Genomic DNA, 21,589 nt, shown 5'->3' on the forward strand with positions numbered 1-21,589 from the left:
ACAGAACAATCTGTGAAAATTACTGCAGAGCTGTATGATGCTGAGTCTCACCCCAACTCCATAGCTAGGTTAAAGTAATGGGAAGTCTTACATTATCTTGTTCCAGTTGCTTACTCCACATCCAAAGATAAGAGCTTATACTGAAAGCATTTTGTGACGTACATCTAAGCGGCCTAAACCTGGTTAGAATGGAAATCTATGTTATCTTCACTTTCTCAAAAATGAACTTGCAGGAACTCGAGTCCTGCAGGATGTTATGTAAAACAACCGAGCAGATATAAGAGCACACCACAGCAAAAAGGCCTTGCTCCTCCTCTCTTCCTGCAGGAGCAAGCTTTGCAGGGCTGTCAGCACCTGCAGAATGGCCTAAAACTTAAGCCAAGATAGAACTAAAAGATAAAACTGTTTCTACATCCACATTCAGTGTCTCTGAAAGTAATCAGGAATGTTTTACCAGTACATAGAGCAGGAATGTTCCCGTAAAACAGCATACAGACTTAATCACTAGCTAGACGAACATCTTACCCCATATATTCCATAGGGAATTTACACGGAAATATGATTAACTATAAAATTTGGTATTTAGACAATTAAAACATTTAACACTGCAGTTCTTGCACCTGGGAATGAGGGTCTGCTGAACTCATAATGGGTTCTTGAAATGAAGAGGTATATATGTTACATACTAAATCATTACCTGTAGCATATCTGTTTTCCTCAGAAAATTCCCATCCAAATACTATCACGATTTTAAGCTTTTTGTTTGGAAGATTCAAGGTGTAAGTCAGGATATCAACAGCTTGCTAAATGGCCTTTAAAATGACCCCTATCTTGTAGCCAAGACATTGTATATAGAAGGTTAACACTTTGATTATATTATATCGAGTGTAGGTATTTGGAATGATGGCTAATGGAAAGCAACCAGTAAAAAAAACTAGATTGAAAGAGAAGTAAAAATTCTTGAATTATATTGGCAATTATCTGGGTTCTGTTGTGTGGGTTTTAATAGTGTACAGTAACAGGAAAGGTACCAAAAAGCACTCTGGCAAAGCCTCCACTCAACAAATTTCATACACGGGCCCAGCTGAGTTGGGACAGGGGATTATTCCCTGACTTAACGGGACGTCCACTTGCATAGAGGAGGCCTTTCAAAGCCTTTTTCTAAAAATCAGTATAACACTGGATGCACTCAGGTTTCTGTACACAGTATTACTGCCAAAAATATTTTCTCAGGAATTTTGCAAAAAGTTAACAGAAATCACACTTGTTCGAAGATTAACTTTGCAAATTTGTCCTGGTCAAGGACTCAAATGATGTTTAATAGATTTGTAACTCAGAGTAACTCCTCCTCCCTCCCTCGCCGCCACCAAGAATGTCCTCTCCTTACCAATATCCTCTGATTTTATTTTGGCACGCTGTCAGTGGATTTTGCAGAGACTTTGTTCCCTGGCTTTCAAAATGCAGAGATGATTTAGATCATCTGCTTTTGAGCCTTGTTAATGTTGACGCCAGAGCACTAGCTTTAGCAGAATTTAAAGTTTCAAACATAATGAACGTTCGCTGCTAACATAGCTGTAAAATGTTAAAATGGTGTCAAGTTAAATCAATAAAATGTTCTTAGTGTGTGGAAAGCCTTGGTTAGCCTGTGAGTAGGAATATACTGGTTTTCATTTTAATTCACAGTTTACCATCATAAAGTAAGAGCCAGTGAAAAGCCATGTTCTAATTTCTGCTATAAAGGAGTGTGAATTTAAGCCTCAACAATCTAGCAGCCGCTTTTTAATTATATATATATATATATAAAAACCCAACAAAACCCAAAACAACTTTTAAAGTTGTTTCTGCTTATGTCATGTTAGTGAAATTTCAACTCTATCTTTTATCTTTCATGATATGCCTACTTGTGGGCTCCAGAGCCTTGCTTACATATACACTCCAATTTTTCATGCAGAATAGTTTCAGAGCAGCATTGAGCACCACTCACACACACACACCACTGAATACATGCTTAAATATTTTGATAGCCTGATCCAGCATACGGAGTTTCAAGTTTTCATTTACAAACATCCCCACTGAAGAACTGTATTTTCTAGTGGCCAGTCAAATTTGTTAGTCACTGAGGCCTGACTTGGATGGCCCATTAATATTTACTACAATTTTATTTCATATTTACTTCTCTTTAAAGGCCCGTGGTTAAGAAACAAGTCTTAGTTTTTAACTTTAAAACAATGGGCTTAATGAAATTTACCGATGCAGTTAATGCTAAACCTTAATTCTGGTTTTCAACATACATTCCAAAAAGTAGAAAGAAAAATGGCTATTGTCTTATTACTTCCTGATAGGGATGCTAACTCTTCTACACCTCATAGCAGGAAATATGCAAAGAGGTTAGAAAGAAACATTTAGGTATGAAATGGGAATATTAACATCTCAGCTATTTAACAGACTTTTATGGAGTGCTTGCAAAGGTATACCCAATTTCACTTTACATATGCAACATTTATGTCTCTAAGAAAGCATCTCTTAAAAATTTTGACAATTGTTGAGTTAGAAAATCAGAATCAGAGGCAGTGCATGTATGTCTTTAGGTGTGTAGCTTCTTGTAGAACTTGTGAACTGATTAGTTTCAATATAACATTAGTATTACTGTCTACAGTTGTGTCCTCCACAGGGGATATCTGATATTAAAAAGCTCATGCGAATTAAATATAATTGTCAAGTGCCCATCAGAAAGAAAAAAAATATGAAAAAGATGCATATTGAAAAATCATGAAATAAGGTTGCAATGAAAATTGAGATAATGAAAAGGAAAGTAATGAAAATACATCGATCATTTTATTTCCAACTAAGAAACTCCAGGTCCACCAGTGCAACTGTAAGCAAAAAATGAAGTAAGATTTTCTTATCCAGCCTCTTCACAGATAAAAGGCACAACCTAAAATGAGACAATTACATGGCTTTGTTCCTTGAATTCTGCAGCTCTATAACTCCCGATAACATTTTTTTTGATGGACACTGGCAAATATATATAACTTATAAATGACACACCTGCAGCCCAAACTGAATTATTAGGATACAAGAATCACGTAGGGATGCAGCATTTCACCAGTAAAAGTATATGAAAGTCCACTGTAATATACATAAAATCTCTGCGTAAACTATTTCCTATTGTTGGTCCAAAAACAATTTCAAAGCAACCAACCTTTACATGTCTGTGACCTCAGAAATACAAAGAACATATTTGATCTATTCAGTGCATGTGTACTTGGAGAAGCCCACCTACGCAGACTGTCAGGAATGTGTTTATTTAGCACACTTTTTGCAACTGTGAAGATAAGCACAGTATACAGGCTGCGTGTACAACAGAAGCCCAGCATGTACTACACTAAGCGAGCATGTGTGTGTTTGTCTGTGCACGTGTTCCCACAAGGAGTATATCCCTTTCTGGCACCACTAAAAACATGATTAGTATATGTCAGACCATAACATTATTACTTTGGATGCCAACCGAATGGAAGCAGAACCCAAACTTCACTCTGCAGCTCTGCATCCACATGGATCACAGCGAGTCAGGTCTGTTGTACGTTGCCATAGACATGCTAGGTAGAAGTTTTATTGTATCATGGTGATAGATCCATCCACTATGGCTAGCAGGCGCCTAAAAACGTTCAAGTACTGCTCGGTTTCGGTAACCTCGATTTCTGTGAGTTACACTTTAACGAGAGCATCTCGAGAATGACGGCAGGGCCTCGCCGAGCCGCCGGCAGGTCAGAGCCCAGCGTGGCTGGGACGGGGCGGCGGGCGCTTTCCCGCATCCCTCTGCGCATCCCGCAGCGAATCCCGCTGCACGGGGCGCATCCCCGCCGCCCGAGGCGCGGCGACACCGCTGGCTCCGCGCAGATACGCTCGCACGCCCGGGCCGGTGGCGCGGCCCCGGCAGCGGATGCGACTCAAGCGAGATGCAGCCGAGGTCCAAAGGCATCCGAGAACTGTTTCTTCGGCAGGGCCGGCCCGAGGGGTCGAGAGGCGCCGGGGCGTTCCTTGCGCTTCGCCGCCGGGATGCGGCCGGGGCTCCCCGCCAGCGCGGGGCGGAAGGGACCGGCTGGGGCGGGCAGGCCCCCCGGCCGCGCTGTTTCCCCCACTCCTGTACCAGCCCGCTCCTCTCCCGTCCCAGCCCGCTCCCGCCGCCCGCTACCCTCCCAGCTGCACGTGCCGGCGCGGGGCCCCGACCGGCCCCGGGGCAGCCGCCGCGGCCCGGCCCCGACACGGAGCCGCCGGTTCCGGACGGTGGCCCCGTCCGGCCAGAGCCGACCCCCGAGCCCCCGAGCCCCCCTGCCTCCTTACCTGTGCTGCAACCCCACCAGCCCCAGCGTGAGCACATGGGGCACGTCCAGCTCCGTGGGCCACGCGCCGGAGGCGATGCAGCCGAACACGCCGCACTCCTCCCGGATGCCCAGCTCCTCCAGCTCCATGGCGCGGGTAGCACGTGGCGGCCCCGCTCTCAGTCCCGGCCCCGCTCCGGCGGCTCCCGCGCACTGCTGCCGGCGGCGCGCTCAGCCCACAGCGCCTCCCGCCCGGGGCTCCCGGCGGGCCACCGGGAGCCTCCCGCCCTCATTTACATGCGGGGGGGCCGAGCACCGCACCCCCGGCCCGCACCGCCGCCTCGCCCGGCCCCGCCTCCCCTCGCTTCCCCTCGGCCCCGCGACCCCGCGGGGCGCTCTAGGCCGGGAGGGGATGTTTGCCCGCGGGACGCTCCAGGCCGGGGGGGATGTTTGCCCGCGGGGCAGGGGGCGCGGGGGGCCCTGGGCCGGGCGCGGTGCGGCGTCGACATTGGCTGGGCAGCGGGTCGGGGCCGTGTTTGCTCGGGACGGGGGGGAGATGCTGCCACCCGGGGCTCGCCCGGGGGGCTCGGCGGGGCCGCCCCGCTGCGTTGGGCGGCGATTGGCGGGCGGCGCCGCTTTCCGCGGCCCGGCCTGCCCGCCCCTTCCGCCAGCCCCTTCTTACCCCAGCGGCCGAGCCCACGCCGTGCGCTCAGGTTCTCTCTGTGCTCTAGGTGCCCGCGCCCGCTCCCGCCGCAGCCATGGCCCCCGCAGCATCAGGTAACCGGGCTGCCGTCGCGGGGGTGGGTTGAGGGCGCCGCTCCCGCAGGCCAGTGCCCGCGTAGCGGGCTCGGGATGTAAGTGCTCCGGAGCCAACTTTTTTCTCGCGCAGTTCTGATTTATATATTTTTTCTTGTGGGTGGCCGCTCCCAGCACGAGGGTGGGCACGGCTGCCCCCCGTCCCGCCGGAGAGACGGCGACGGGCAGTTCCAGGTGGAGGATGCTGCGGGCGGCTGCCGCCCCGCGCCGCTCAGATCGGGGAGCTCCGAGTTTGTCCCAAAGATAAAAAAAAAGGTGGTGAAAGTGGCGCGGGTCCTGCCTGTGTAGCTCAGGCGGCAGCTCCCGGCTCCCCACGGCCGGGGCAGCACCGCTGCCTCCCGCGGGACCTGCCCGCCTGCAACCGGCGCGTCCCTGGCGAGCCGGGGCCGCCTGGACAGGAGCCCGGAGCGATGGTTTTCGGCCTCGCTGATCGGGGGGAACGTGACCAAGTCGCACCGTGGGTGGGGGCTTAGCGAGCTCCTCGTGGTCTCTTGACCGCAGCGCGGGGTCCTGCTGGGTCCGCGTTTGGACGAGAAGGTTGTGGGCGTGCGTGCGGAAGTAAACAAGTCCTTTCAATGTTAAACTGATTTTTTTTTTTTTTTTTTTTAATTTTTGTAGACCTGAAACTTGGTAAAAAAGTTAATGAAGGTAAAACGAAAGAAGTGTATGAGCTGCCAGACATCCCGGGATGTGTTCTCATGCAGTCAAAAGACCAAATAACGGCGGGAAATGCGGCCAGGAAGGACCGAATGGAAGGGAAGGCTGCCATTTCCAACACAACAACTAGCTGTGTGTTTCAGCTGCTTCAGGAAGCGGGTAAGTATTTTAAAGGTAGAGTATATACCCGTGTGTTCCAGACATTATTGCAAAACAGCATTGTTTCTATATTAGGGTTTATCCTGCCTTGAGGTTCTGGTGGTTTTTTAGTCTCTTTTTTATTAGTTTTTAGTTATGCTTTTCTCTGTTGTACTTCAGAGATGGGTGGGCGACTTGTTCATTTGGAACATGAGAGTAATTGCAGTAATCTAGTCTGGCAGATAACTACAATAGTTTCTCCTACTTGTTTGGACGTGCCCCTAATCCTCCCCTCTGCATACATCTGCCTGCATAGAAGTCACTGCTAGCTAGTGGCGCTGCCAGACTACTTCTAGGCTGCGTGAAATTTGTGTATGAATGTTAAAACATTAAATTACAGTGTATTTTTCCCCTCTCAGTTGTGTTATAGCAACATAAAGTTTCTGTTAGTTTTGTACATTTCTACAACACGTGTGAGGACCACATTGCAAATACATTTATCAGTCTGTATTGAATGTGTCAGAAGCTTAAAGCTTACTTTAAAAAACTCAAAATATCTCTGATGCTAAAAGTGAGCTGTCACAGGATACATAACTAACTTGAGTCACTTGGGTAAGTTTTGCACTACATTTCCAAAAATGGAGCCAGTAGCTTTGCTTTGAGAAAGCATTTTGAAATGCCTTTGAGAAGTTTGCAGGTTGCAAAGAGGAATTTGTGCTGGTGGTGAGTCTGCAAACAGTACTGTAGTACAAGCACCAGTAAACTTGGTCAAGACTGCTTATAGTTGTGTGCTCAGTGCGCTTTGAAGCATTCACACGAAGATTGCTTTGGGTACCATCTGAGTTAGTCTAGAATTTATGTTATCTGTTATAAGGTGTGGTAATGGCTCTCAGACAAACAGTGAAGTCCTAGTATGTTTCATATGTGAGGAAGAGACATATGGTTTCTGTAGCATTGTATGTCTGTGTGTGTGTGGTTCCTAAAATATGGACTGAGACAAAGATACATCAAGTAATTCTGTGTAATCCTCAGTCACTGGCTTTCTTAGGAGTACAAAGAAAGCCTCCAAGATATCTGATCATATCTGTAGTTGATTTAAACTACCAATTTTTGTTTAGGAACAGTTAGTGAGATGTTTTGCCTAGTTTTTGAATGGCAAGTTAAGATAACAATGAAAATATTTAATTTCCTAGAAATGTGAACTTTTAACATGAAGAAGCCATTCTGTAGACCTGTCAAAACTCCATAAATGGGTTGTACTCATACCTTCCACAGGTGCTGTGGAAAAACATGCAGAGTAAACTGCAGCTGCTTTTTAAAGCAACAAAGACCTCTCGGGGTTCTTTTCCAGTTTGCTTTTTTGAGTGTAAATGACAGATAATATGGCTGCCTTATTGTAGAAGTAGTTTGTTTGCTTTGCGCAACTCTTCCTAACCTGCTCTTCTAGAGTTGATGATTTACGAAGTTCTGTTAAAGTTTCTCTCCCTTTTATAATAGAGCTAATGTCAGCCCAGCAAAAGCACATCTGCACTGATGAAAAATGTAGTAGTGAACCACACAGGGTCCGTAATGCCTGGATTTAGAAGTGCCTTAATGTGCAGTTGATTATTTAAATCATTCTGCCCTTGAAGGAAATGCAACAAAATCTGAAGAGTCAGTGTTAATACTATATTTTAAGACCTTTTAATTCCTTCTTTGTGGCTCTGGAAGTGGTGTGGAATAGAGGTACTCCTTTGTTTGACTTGAATGCAGCTCCTTTGCCTTCTGTTTCTGGCAGATGCCAGTTGGGCTTGACAGTTGTCTTGCTCTTGGGTGGGGAGAAAGGTGGGACTTTCCTCAAGAGCAAAATTTAAAAAAAGAGCCATTTTGCACTTAAAATGCTGATCTGAACGTGTTGGCTGTCCCTGTTTAATATGGGGTCGGTCATCTTACCATGTAAAAATGCTCACTTGCTGCAACAGGTTTGTTTGGGTACCCAAGCTTCTGGGTTTTACTGTCTTTTGCCTGAGAAATCCTTAAGATTTACTGCCCTAAATAACTGTTTGCAATGAAAGGGAGGACAAAGCCATTCTGCTCTCTGCCCCATCCTCCTTCATTAAGCAAAATAGTAAAGACTACCATGCTCCCTTTACTTCAAAACCCTCCAATTACACAATTCAATGTGTAATGAATGTTCCACCACAGAGCATGGTTGGGTACTTGGTTGCTGCTAATTTATTTTTTTTTTTAAACAAACAAAAACATTGTGAAGGATAGATTTATTAAAAAGGCTCTGTGAACAAAATTATTTGCAAGAACAGGATTTGTGAGCTACAAGTGAGTGTAGTATGATAAAAGTGGCAAAACTAAAGACTTGTGGGAAATAAGTGCACTGATTGCCTTTTGCAAGGCCAGGGTAGGCTTAAAATACTCAAAGATTCAGTATGTCCCTTAAGTTCAGGAAAGAACAAGATTCAAATGTACTTAAAATTAAAGATCGTTTCAAGTGTGGAATGTGCCTACTCATGGAACTAAGCTGCTGTCTTTATACTTAGGAATCAAAACAGCTTTTGTCAGGAAACAGAGTGACACAGCATTCATAGCAGCTCACTGTGAAATGATCCCAATTGAATGGGTGTGCAGAAGAATTGCTACTGGCTCCTTCCTCAAGAGAAACCCTGGTGTCAAAGAAGGATATAAGTTTTACCCACCCAAAATTGAGATGTTTTACAAGGTAAGTTTCCTTTCCTGTGATGTTAATCAAACTTAAACAGAAGTAGAACTGTCTCCTTTAAAGGGCTGACAGGTAAAGCAAGTAGTGCTAGTGTCTGACCAACCCTATCAGTATCAGTAGTTTTGCCATCCTAATGTTTTCTTGCATTCTTGTCCAACAGCTATTTTGTCAAAAGTGCATACAATGATGGCTTACAGGGCCATCAAAGAACAACAAGCCAAACTGTATGTCAGAATAGAAAAATGTAGGTATAAGAACTTTTTAGGCATAAGCTGCACCAGTTGAAACAGATCTTTTGATTTATTTGAAGAAATTAAAATAACTACTTGCACGGTGAGGGTAAGTAGCTAGCTAGTCACTTAGGGTTCTGAAATTCTTTGGAAATGCATGCTCAAAGAAGTATCTTGTGAATTGTGACCTAAAATGTTGGGTTTGGTGTATCCTGTCACTTTTTTTAATGCTAGTCATAAAATACTAGTTTGAAACTTGTATTTTCTTTTTGAAAAACCTAGTATCTTTTAATGGTTATTTTCCTCTAATAGCAAGCTTAAATTATGTGATGTATTTGTTCTGGTTTTCTTAAAAGGATGATGCTAATAATGATCCACAGTGGTCTGAGGAGCAAATAATTGAAGCAAAATTCTGTTTTGCTGGACTTACTATTGGCCAGACTGAAGTGGATATTATGGCTCGTTCTACTCAAGCTATTTTTGAGATCCTGGAAAAAGCATGGCAGCCCCAAAACTGTACTCTGGTAGACCTCAAGGTATAAGAATTTCATTTTTTATGATCCCAGTTCTGACAGGAAATATGTCACTGTATATTTACTAAAATAGGATTCTTACGGTCTTCTTAGATTGAATTTGGTGTTAATATGCTGACAAAAGAAATAGTTCTTGCTGATGTTATTGATAATGATTCATGGAGACTGTGGCCAGCAGGAGACAGAAGCCAGCAGAAGGACAAACAGGTAATGCTTTAATCTTTTTACCTTCTAAGTCAACAGGGAGGGAGAATAAAAGCAGATGTTAAACTGTAGGAGTTACTTTTTTCAGTATGGCTTTTTCTAGATAGTCTTATCTTGTTACAGAGTAGTTCATGTGGTACCTAATGTCTGAGCTTCTTCTCATTTAAATAGTTTATCTGGTTTGTGGTAGGAAAAAAAATCCTCTGTATATCTTCAGTTGAAATACCCAATAGTACTATTGACTGGAGCTATTGTAATAAAGTGTGGAACTTCCAGGGATGATAAGTATGACTTGTGCAGATAATAATAAAATAGCTGGATAACAAATCAGTGGGAAGAATAGAAGCTTTGGTTCCCAGATCTGCCTCCAAGTTTCTCTCTTTATTCAGAGTGGTATCCTCTACTAGTAGAGATCTGGTGATACATAAGAGGGAACTGCAGGGAGGATACTTTTCTTCATTATTTATTTTTGTTTAACCATGAATTCAATATTGTTGCCTCTAAAAGTGTTACTAATAGACTGCGCCTACATATGAGGACTGCAAACTTAAATTTCAAACAAAACTTGTCCTATATTTAAACTTGTAGCAGTTATACTTCTCAAATATCTCTGAACTACCAGGTAAGTAGTTTATGAAAGAACTGGTTTGGGAATGCTTCTGCCCTGGAGTTGGTCATGGTTGTTAAGACAGTTCTCAATGTTAAGACATTCTCTCACAGAGACTCTGTGAGAGAAACTGGTTGTAAGCCACAGGGGACAATTTCCAAAGTGTGTATGGGAGGAAGGGTATTAATTTTAAACTGGAAAGCAGAACTACTCTGTTGTTTACTTGACCTGAATTATGTAGTAGCATGCTTGAATGAATTGCCTTGGTGCTTTTGCTCATCTCCCTAAAATAAGGCCCATGATAACATGATGTAGAACGTAGGTTGGCTGGTACAGGCAGTCATGTCATTACAAATCCAGTATTAAAGAAGTTGTATGTCTTTCCTTACATTTTCCCTTTGGAAAGCTTCCAAAACCTTGATACCCTCATGGCTAGAAGTCTTTTGTGTTGCAAATGGCCAGAAGTTGTAATGTAGGAGGTTGTTTATACCTGTTGAGATAGTTCTTCATTATATTCCAATATACTTATATATTCTATATATCCAATATATTTATATATTCCAGTGTCTTCCATATTCAGTTTTCCCATATCTGTACCAATCTCTGTTCTCCTTCCTGTAGAATGGCTAGAAATTGCATAAATATTTCAGTTGAGGTGTAATAATAATTCTTATCTATTACGGTAGCAAAATGAGTGCTTTGTGTACCCAGACCACATTAACTTCATGTGCTGGTTTTGGCTGGGGCCGAGTTAATTTTCTTCACAGTGGCTGGTGTTTTGGATTTGTGCTGAACACAGTGTTGATAATACAGAGATGTTTTTGTTATTGCTGGGCAGGGCTTAGGCCTTCTAAGGCCTTCTAAGGCCAAGAGCCAAGAGCCAAGGCCTTCTATGCTTTTTGTACTGCCACGCTGGTGAGGAAGTTGGGGGTGACTCCAACTGACCAAAGGGATAATCCATACCATATGACATGATGCTCAGTATATACTGCTGGGGAGGAGGAGGAGGAAAAACAAGACCTTTGGAGTGATGGTGTTTGTCTTTCCAAGTAACTGTTACATGTGATGATGCCCTGCTCTCCTGGGAATGGCTGAACACCTGCCTGCCCTTGGGAAGCAGTGAATGAATTCTGTGTTTCACTTTGCTTGCATACGTGGTTTTTGCTTTCTCTATTAAACTGTCTTTATCTCAACCCATGAGTTTTCCTGCTCTTACCCTTCCAGTTCTCTCCCTGATCCCATGATGGAGAGTGAGTGAGCTGCATGGGGCTTGGTTGCTGTCTGGGGTTAAACCTCAACACTTCAGTATTTTTTATTTTCCTCTTTTCAGTCCTATCGGGACCTGAAAGAAGTGACTCCTGAAGCACTGCAAATGGTTAAGAGAAACTTTGAATGGGTTTCAGAGAGAGTGGAGGTACCTGTTTTTATGAACAACACATTTAGACTTTGATAATTCCATGTCTTCAATTCTGCTGAGTGCTTTTCTTTCCCTCTCTCTCCACTCTTCTCCCTAGCTGCTTCTGAAAACAAAGAGCCAAGGCAGAGTTGTGGTGTTGATGGGATCTCCTTCTGACCTCAGTCACTGTGAAAAAATAAAAAAAGCATGTGCAACCTTTGGAATTCCTTGTGAATTAAGAGTGACCTCTGCTCATAAAGGGCCGGATGAAACCTTGAGGATCAAAGCAGAATATGAAGGTAAATGCCAAAGAAATACTGATTTGAACTGAAACAGCATCATGTTCCAGAATGACTTGGCAACCTGAGGATTTATGTGGGGTTTTTCCATTTTCTGTTAAACAGAACACCAAGCTGTTACAACGCTGATTCACACTTGCTAATTGCATAATGACAGACTGTTCTAAGCAGTTTCAGAGTAATGTGTTGTCCTGCTGCCCAGCCACAGCTTCCATCCCCTGCTTTTCTCAGTACCAGAACTGCTTTGCCCGAGCCTTGATCACGTTAACACATTTATTGTAGCATCTCGTTGATGATTCCAGCCCTTCTGAAACAAGGAGGAACGACAGTTTCTCTAGTTGACTCTGAATATTCTTCTGTTATTTACAAAGCAGATGTTGCTCCCACTATGCTTTCCTGCCTGTTTCATGAAAATATTCTTGCTTATTACTTTAGATGTCCTGAGAAAAAGATGCTTGATTTAAATTACTGTCTTTGCCAAGAAAACTTGACATCTCTTCAAAACTGTTTTTAGCCTAGCAGATATGAACTATTTATTTTTGCGCGAGTATACTTTCTACTTAGTGAAACTACAAATGTGGTAACCATAGTTGAGAAACACTTAGAGCTGAACTGTTCGAGATTTAAGGAGAGGAACACCTGAATGATGCCAGAGGTTTAATGGCTATATTCTCTACAAAGCTAAGCAGCACCTCTTTCTCTGATACTGAGATTTTCCCTCAGAGGCAGAGTAAGAAATACTAACTTCAGTTGTGATAAACAGTAGGTGAGATTTAAGGCTGAAAGATTTAGAAGCTATTTCTGTAAAGGGGGAAGGTGAACACAAAATTCTAGTGCCATGTAATGGAATTGACAAAACAACTGCAAACAGAACTGTAGACTTGGATAAAGTTCCCGTGAAAGCAGGTGGTATTGCTTATCAATACAAGGTGGATTGCTTATCACTGATTGTCTTCCTGCCCACCAGGAGATGGAATCCCAACAGTGTTTGTTGCAGTTGCTGGCAGAAGCAATGGCTTGGGGCCAGTCATGTCTGGTAATACTGCTTACCCAGTTGTCAACTGCCCTCCACTCTCAGCTGACTGGGGCACTCAGGATGTGTGGTCCTCTCTCAGACTACCCAGTGGTAAGATGATCTTCAATTTATGCTCCTGTTCTGATCTAGCTGTATTTTTTTTGTTCTGGTATACACACACGTGGAAAAGTAGCTGGACCAGTACTGAGCAAAGTCTTTAGGAATATGTTGTTTGTAGTCTTTGGACTTCTTCATGACAAAAAGCCCAATAGACAGAGCAAGGATTACATAGGAATGGTCTTTAGAAAAATATAAACCTTGATTTATCCTTGCTAAATATTCCAGTACGAAATTGGAAATAGTACTAATGGGAATTTAAATATTTGAATTTTGTTGCGTTTTCCTTATTACCAAAGATCAAATAATACCTAGGATAAGTGAGACCTCAACACAACTATTACTTCAGTGCATTGCTACCTGTACAGTTTTTAACTTTGTTAGTGACTTGAATGGATGCTTGGCAAACAGGGGACCCAGAAGTCTGTTACCTCTGTATAAGGGGAATCATTTGGTTTGATGGCTTTTGGTTTAAAATGCCATGAAGCAGTCATGTTAGAAGTAGTGGAACATGTCGTGCTTCACTAGCTTTAAAACTGGAGGCAAAAATCATTGCACCTGGAGGCTGAAACAAACCTTGTCTTAAGTTGTTCTTCAGAGGCAATGTTTTGACTGTAAACTATGCTTTAATAAGTGGCATTCTATTCTCTGCAGGTCTTAGCTGTCCTACTACTCTGTCACCTGAAGGAGCTGCTCAGTTTGCTGCCCAGATATTTGGGTTAAACAACCATTTGGTGTGGGCCAAACTGCGATCAAGCATGTTAAACACCTGGATCTCCTTGAAGCAGGCTGACAAAAAACTTAGAGAGTGCTCCTTGTAAATCATACTAACAAGTGACTATTATTAGTTACACAAAGAAAACGGCGTGCATATTCATTCATATTAGGATTTGTATTTGAATGAGCTCAAAAGTCCTGCATCATTTCTTGCAGAAGAAAGCATTGTTAGAGCAGAAGATGAAATCTGTGTCCTCATCCTTCCCTTGTGTGTATTTTTTTAATATAACAACTAAGTAGAGATGGGGAAGTAGTACTTTAGGTATCTCTTTCTGTTGCTCCAAAATGGTGCTGTTCTGCTTTGTAGTTTATACTACAGACTATGTCAAGAGAACGATTTGGTGTGCTCTCAAATAGAATTCAGCTAGTCTTCTGTATTTCTGTAACAGTAATATTCTTCCGTACTATTAATATATATGTCTTGAACCTTATTAATTCAACTGGACTGCTGACTAAAGCCAGTGCTGATGCTGTTCTGCTTGCAATGATGGTATGCTTTCTTTAGCAATAAAATGGCAACATCTGCTGTATTAATAGGAAAAGGGGGTGGAAAAATATTTTAAGAGCCTGAAATAAATACATGCCTTATTTAAAAAATGTATATACATACATGTATCTTTTTTTAAAATATGTGTGTGTATATGTACCCCGCTGCTATCTTTTGGAATGATGTGATGTTCATAAGAAGCTATAAATACAACTGGCTTAAGTGACCTGTAATTTGGCTTGTTGCCTGTTTGCTGTAACTTTTGCCTAGTCTGGGCTTTGCCCTTTTAAATACTAGGTAGATCTCTACTTTCAGTAGTTCTAAAGGGCCTATGTGATTATGTCTTCATACACTTCAATGACTCTAGCTGTTATATATCTCTATTTCCTCACTCTGTTTCTATGGAAACTTTACTGAACTGAAGAGGGGAATAAATACTAATGCAACAAACTACTGGGGGGAAATCTAAGCATGACTTGTCTTTGCACACACCATTCTTATGAGTAGGTACGATGCTAACAAATATGCAATTACTCAATGTATGTAACACTTACGCTTTTACAATTATAAATAAACTACTGAACGCAAAGCTGCCTCATGGAGACTTCTTGAAAAGTACACTCAGAAGTAGCCATCAGCTCTGGTATATGGCTTTAGGACTTAAAGTTAATGATAAAAAGCTTACCTGCTAAAACCTGCCAGGAATGCTATTACGTGTCAGCCTTCTGGAAGATACTGTGCTATTGATAAAGTGTCTCAGTGTTACAGGAAGCTGCGTTGCTTTGTTCCTAAAGTACTGCTCTATGATGGTGTAGTACTTCAGGCTTACCCCTAATGTGAGTAACTGGATTAAATGCTGCTGCTGCCCGCCTTCACAGGAAGGGACTGCATCTTAGGTGTATTTGTATAGAAGGGCTCTGAGCAGTGCTCCCTTAAATGCAAGGGTTTTAAATAGGTCAAAGCTTACACTAAAGCAAAACAACTAAAACACTTCTTAGGCTTGAGGGCAGTTGCTTTTCTAATAAATTTTTAAGTGAAGTATCAATAGTAGTGAGAGCTAGTGTTGAACAAAGAGGTTGAAATTCTGTTGTGGCATACTATCACTGACTTAGAAGTGAAGATCCTCAAGACTGCAATTTTTTTCAGCGAGCAAACTATTTCCCAAGTTTGTACTTGCCTGCATACTTAACCATGGCATATTTGAAAGCATGCTGTCAGCTAGCTCTCCTACCAAGACAGTGGTATTAACTTTGACTATTAAAAGAATTAATGGGTGAAAAGACTCCACGCTCTTAGTTTGCTTGGGTAAGTGAACTGGATCATCTTATCTTGTAATCAGACAAGCACCAAAGCCAACAACTTCGTGTGTTGCAGCACTTCTTTCTCCTGGTGGCAGTACCCTGCTAGCTCAGCTACATAACAAAACAATACACAGCCTGAGGGTGAAGTTACACAAGAGGTGAAGGTGTCATTTCCTATTCCTCTCTAGCCAGCACTACACTGGGTGTTGGCTCTGATGGGTAATCAACCTGACAAGCTTATTAGTCACCTGACCACCCTACCACCATGGTGAAATAGACAACTGCAGCCAGCCACTGCTCTCTTCTTCCACCTTACATTGCTGTGCTGTTTTGCTTTTTCTGTACAGTGTTCTCCCATGTAATAAAAATTAGTAACAGATGATGATTTGAGTATTACACCTGGAATATTCTGTTCAGTCTCTAGTTACCTTTCTCAAATTACTTTCACTCTGATTATACAAACTTCATTTGTAAGATTGTGCCAATTTATCTTGGGCATGAGCATGCAAGTGCTTTAGTTGCCATAGAAATGGTCATTCTTCAGCTTTGGATGGGGTGGGTTGCTTGTTTGGTTTTTTTTGTGCAGTCTGTACTGAACTCTCGGAAGCAAATCCTTGCTTGAGCAGCTGCCTTGCAAAGAAGCAGTAAGACAGCAGCCAACATAAACAGTGTGTTGCTGTGATCAGCAGACAAAACCTGCAAAGTCTATCATATCTGCAAGGACTTAATGTAGTTGTCCTAAAGGCCAAAGCATTGCATATCAGTGGTTTAGTTCAGCTGGAACTTCTTCAAAGTTTTTGCTGTGAAATGAACATAATTCCCCTTGATTCAGCATTTCAACTATTACATTGATGCAATAACCTGAAAATTGCTTCAGTCAGAAATTGCTCTTGTAGCCCTTGTGCTTTTTTTGGTCCAATTTTAAAAACAATCCCAACAAATTCTTACTTTAAAAGTGCTTTTATCTTCACAGAAAGTATTACATAGAGCAGTTACCGAAGTTTATTTGTATTTTGTAAATTGAGTTGGAATACCTGTAATGGAAGTCTAATTTTTAAGCATCCGCTGTGGAACCTAGGACCCTGGATTAGAGCATGTCCTAATTAGCAGAGTTGCCTGCTTAAAAGTATATTTTCTTTAAAGATATTAGCAAAGAACTTTTTGGACTTAGCAGAGGGAAGTGCTGAGGGCAGAACTTGGTTTATATCCTACATTGCTTCAGGTACAGGTGAGTGGCACCTGGTGCTCAGTTTTTATATCACTTTGTTTCCAAAAAATCCAATCCCCCCAAAAAAACATTCTGGAAAATGAGGGGGAAATCAAGTCACAGCTCCCACTGGTTTGTCATCCATCCACAGCTCAAAGGTTAAAGTGCCTATCTGGAAGACCAAAAGTATGGTTTCAATATCCACTGCCTGGGCGGAACCGTAAAAGTGAGTTGAAGGCCAAGGATGTGCTTTAGGCTTCTTGGGGATGGCATTAAGGCAGTCTTTGTTTTAAACTAATTTATACTCAAAGAAAAATCATGAGTGTTCCCTCACTACAGTGGGCATTTGGACCTTTTCTCACAGCCCCACTGATTTCTTTAGCCATGCAACTTAATTGTGAAATTGTGTTGGAAATCTTGAGCCATGTTTTAAAATAAAATCAGAGGTGCACTGTATTTGGATTGTGTTGCAGTTGGCATGTCCTGCATTTTCAGAACACACTTCTTGTTCAAAACTTCCAAAAGCATACACATGAGAATGATCAATTTCTGGGCTCAGACAAAAATAAGGTGTAAAGGTTGTTTGAACAATCAAGACTTGTTTCAAGGTACATACAAGAGAAGAAAGCTTTCAAGTTTCACAGATAGTTGATAAAAAGCAAAATAAAAAAATCCAACACAAACCCTGAATTTCTGGCATAGTTTAATTACCTCTAGAATGATGCTGCAGTTCCAGTTCCCAAATCCCTGTTCTATTTCCGATCTAAGTGTGTGCATTCAAAGCTCCTCAGTGTTGCTGTGCAATAGCTCCCTGGGCAAGAGGGACCTAAAGTCACTTAAGCACCCGCTGTCACGCTTTTGCGAAGCACTTTAGGTCTTAACAAGGCAGAACAGCCTGGTACTCATCAAAGTCTTATCAGGATACACAAAGTGCCCCATATACACAAAACATAACCTGCACCCTACTACATGTTGGAACAGACACCCTGGTTTTAAGCAATTTGGTCCCCTTTCTGCTGGGGGAAAGGACAAAACTTAACCTTTCCCTTAATTCTTAGAAGAGTGCTTTTACCACCACAGGCATGCAGAGACCTGTAGGAAGGGAAGATCTTAATTTCCCTTTTTACCCCCACACTGTCTCAGTTTATTTCCTTAAATAACCACAACAGAGGTTGCCTCTAGAGCTTTGGGTTTCTGCCTCAGGAGTCTTGTAGCAGGCCTCAGACAGATTCTGTTAACTTTCTTCTGTATGGACATCATGACGACTACGAAATGTCAGTTCAACTAGAGTGGGGAGCTTTCTGCAGGATTTACTTCCTGAAGAGTATACTCTGAGCGTAAAAATCTTAGAAGATTTGCTGTTCCATGTGGAAGGTAAAATTCAAAGCGTCTTTTAAGAAGGAATGAAGATGTATTTGCATGGAACTTGGTAAAAGAATTAACTGTAACAGCTTTTCTCTCTCCCCTCCTGCTGACAGATGTCATCACCAGTAGGAGGGCATCTTCACAGAAAAACAGTACAGCAAACAAGTTGCCAGAAGCTCAACAGATGCTTGTGAATATCAAGGATCAAGTTCAAGTCTTTTTCAAGGACAGAGCTTTCCACAGAAAAGAATGGGCTGTCCTTCACAGGCACTCGTTGCTTCCCAGACTTTGGGACTTCATCTAGCAGGCAGCAGTTGGCTGAAACGTCAGATAAATGGGTCTGATACACTGGCAGGGGAAATAGGAGGGGCTGTGGCAGTCCCCACAAGGAGCCCTCAGTCAGAACTGAGTCAGGTCTGATGCAAGAGGGGGAAAAATAAAAATATAAAAAAAGGATAAAAGAAACATCACCGCTCCCCCCTCCCCTTACAGCACTGTAAGGTAGTAGCCCACTTTGCCAAGCCCGTTGTATAGCTCTTTATGCTGATAAAAACATTCCAAGCTGACAGACCAGAAAGTTCTTGAGTGCACGGAACCAACAGTCACTCAAATAGATAATATAATTAAGTATTTTAAGATGCCAAGCTCGAGAGCATTTCTGTTTGGATTGGAAAGTGACTGTATTTGTCTTAATACAGCACAGCCTCCAGTTTCCCATTACATCATTTCCCTTTTCTAACACACTAAACATCTAGTAAATGGCCAACTTCCCAGCTAGTACAGGTTCATATTCAGTCTGCTTTAAAAGTTATTTCCAATATAGGACATTCTTCCATCTTATTTACCAAACGAAATCAAACCCCTCAACTAGAAGTATAACGACTTCTTTAGCAACTGCTTTCTCTCACACATTCAAAACTTTTTGTCCTAGAGAGCCTGCCACATCCTAATAAGCGCTCCTGACTGCAAGCTACATCATACTATCATACTGAAGCTAAGTCATATTATCACTAGTGCAATTATTTTTTTAACTCTATGGTGAAATCCCACTATTGGCCTTTGCTTGTAAAAGCAGTCACAGTTATGAGTGTCCAGGAAAGTATAACTTCACAAAAAAAAAATCAAGGCTCAGTGAACTCTGTTTTGCTTTGTTTTGATAAATGCCTGAGAATAATTTATATCCTAGCATTGAATGTTTTACAGTTTTGGAGTTTTGGGGTTTTTTTTGTTTTGTTTGTTTGTTTGTTTGGGGTTTTGGTTTTTTGTTTGTTGCTGTTTGTTTTGGGTTTTGTTTGGTTTTTTGTTTGTTTGGTTTTTTGTTTTGGTTTGGTTTTAATTTTAGAAAAGCACATAAATGAGAAGATTATGGGCAGATTTCAGTGTGATACCAAGTGGCATGGATACAATCTTCCTTGTACAGGAATCTCTTATCTACTAAGTGGAGTGACCTTCTTCCCATTATAAATCCAGTTGTAAATAGCCAGGTCTGTACAGTCAAAGTCAGTACTGAAAAAGAAACATTTTAGCCTTGCACAGGTGCAGGCTGGGCAGTTGTGGTTTGTCTACTGCTCCTGAGGACCTGCTCAAAGCTGAAGTTTAACCATTCTCTCTGGGAACTGCTGCTGCCCCAATGTCAAGCAAGCAGAGCCTTGCACTACGAGGCTCCCTCATGCTGTTGTCCAAAAGACTCAGTTGTGCAGATCAGCTCTACCATGTCTCATGTGTAATTATTGTGAGTCTAAAGCAAAATCTGAGTATTTAGTAGATATTTACCCCACCCCACACATACTGAAAGGAATGGGTTAGATCACTTATAAAACCAAAACAATGACAAGCCTTCTAAAGCCTCTAGCAACATTTGAATCTGACCTCATCTTTCATGGGGTTCAGAGCAAACACTTCTTCCTAGAGAACTAATGTTCTAGCATAGCTTCAAGTTTCCCCCCCACTAATATCTTACAACTATCTTTGCATACTGTCCTTAAAGAAACTTAGAACCAGTAACTTAGAAACCAGAAACTTAGGCCCATGGAGAAATTATTTGCTAGAATGACTGTGACAAATATTTGCTAATTGCCAAAAGTAAAGTTAGATGGAGAAACGTGAAGTTGACATTTCATACCAAGAAAGCTGAACATAGAGTTCATTGGTTCTCTTCAAGGGCTCAAAGTTGCTACAAAAAATGGCATTTGGTAAGAGTAACGAGACTAGAGGTGAATATTAATCATAAACTAAGAATTTCAGCGAGATCTCTGCCCACAACTTAGCAAAACTGGGAACAGGTCCTTGCCAGAAACATTTGAAAAATACACATCACTTCTGAGCAGACAGTTCTCAGTACAGTGACACCAAACCCTCATGTTGAAGTTTACGACCTTTCATACTAACATACATGCACATCCAATTCACTTATAGCTATTTACGGATTACCAATCTTTTGAGACACATTTAGTTTTGTTCTCACACTTACATAAAGAACATTTCTCCATCAACTTGTCGATCATATGACTGAACAAAGAAAGCACAATCTTGTAAATAAGGTGCCCCAACAATAACTCGGGGTAGCTTTCGTTGGCTGGTCCAAGGGTGCTGCCCAGCGAAGGAGACCTCCTTTTGTCATGAGAGAAAACGAGAGCTTGACAATTCTCTTGGCTGTTGCTCCTCATCAGGTAAGTCTAATCATTTGAGGTGTTGTACCTTGCCTACACAGCAAGTGAGCTTTCCCCTTTTCCCTATGCCTAGTTCACTTGCATTCTGCTCAGGCCTAATTACACTGATTTTCAACCTTATTATAATAATAAAAGGTGATCAAACTTTATCCTTAGTCAGTTGCTATTTATTGTTTGACAGCTAAAGAACCCTTGCTGTGTGATGGGGGGGATAAAAAAAATAATTGTAAGAATAAGAAGATACTCCCCAAATTCAAAGTACGATGTACAAAGTACAGCATAGTATCTCTCCAAGATACTTACTGAAAGGGCTATGCAAACATTCAGTCAAGCTTGTTTTACTGTCTCATTCTAACTGCACAAAGTGATAAAATCTGGTCCACAAAACATTCACTTAAAAAAATTCCAACTCGAAAAACCTCTTAAAAATCTTTCGTCCCCACTCACAATTTTCTATCATTCCCAAGAGCACATACAATAATCACGTCTGTGGAACAGCTACCAAAGAGTATACTTACAACCAGCCTCAATGCAACGCGTGTTAAACACAGTTACTTTCCTTTTTATGTTGTTGCTGTTTCCTTTTAATAATGTTTTACCTTACGTAGTTTATACAATTCCAGAAATAGAACACACTTAGGCACAGGACAGTGCAAGCCAACTGATACTTTATCTGAATTTTTACCTTATTAAAAAGTCATGGGAATGTATAAAAACATTTAGAAACCACATCTTC

The 21,589-nt window shown here is 42.0% G+C and overlaps 2 protein-coding genes across 2 annotated transcripts in view; one reads left to right on the top strand and one right to left on the bottom strand.

Moving 5' to 3' along the window:
* The window catches only part of PPAT (phosphoribosyl pyrophosphate amidotransferase), a 46,110-nt gene extending 41,586 nt beyond the window's left edge, over positions 1-4,524 (bottom strand). The window contains exon 1 of the mRNA XM_032685674.1: positions 4,345-4,524. Within this exon, the coding sequence (XP_032541565.1) occupies positions 4,345-4,472 (128 nt within the window). The 5' untranslated portion in view covers positions 4,473-4,524. The remainder of the gene's footprint in view (positions 1-4,344) is intronic.
* A 445-nt stretch (positions 4,525-4,969) lies between these two features.
* On the top strand, positions 4,970-14,900 carry PAICS (phosphoribosylaminoimidazole carboxylase and phosphoribosylaminoimidazolesuccinocarboxamide synthase). Its single transcript, XM_032686975.1, has 9 exons — positions 4,970-5,099; positions 5,757-5,954; positions 8,468-8,646; positions 9,233-9,412; positions 9,503-9,616; positions 11,551-11,634; positions 11,735-11,915; positions 12,883-13,041; positions 13,702-14,900. Exons 1-9 carry the CDS (start codon positions 5,081-5,083, stop codon positions 13,866-13,868), a joined length of 1,281 nt encoding a protein of 426 aa, XP_032542866.1. The 5' UTR covers positions 4,970-5,080; the 3' UTR covers positions 13,869-14,900.
* Positions 14,901-21,589: the final 6,689 nt, after the last annotated feature.

Source organism: Chiroxiphia lanceolata, chromosome 4 (genome assembly GCF_009829145.1).
Source record: "Chiroxiphia lanceolata isolate bChiLan1 chromosome 4, bChiLan1.pri, whole genome shotgun sequence".
NCBI classification, from domain to species: domain Eukaryota; kingdom Metazoa; phylum Chordata; class Aves; order Passeriformes; family Pipridae; genus Chiroxiphia; species Chiroxiphia lanceolata.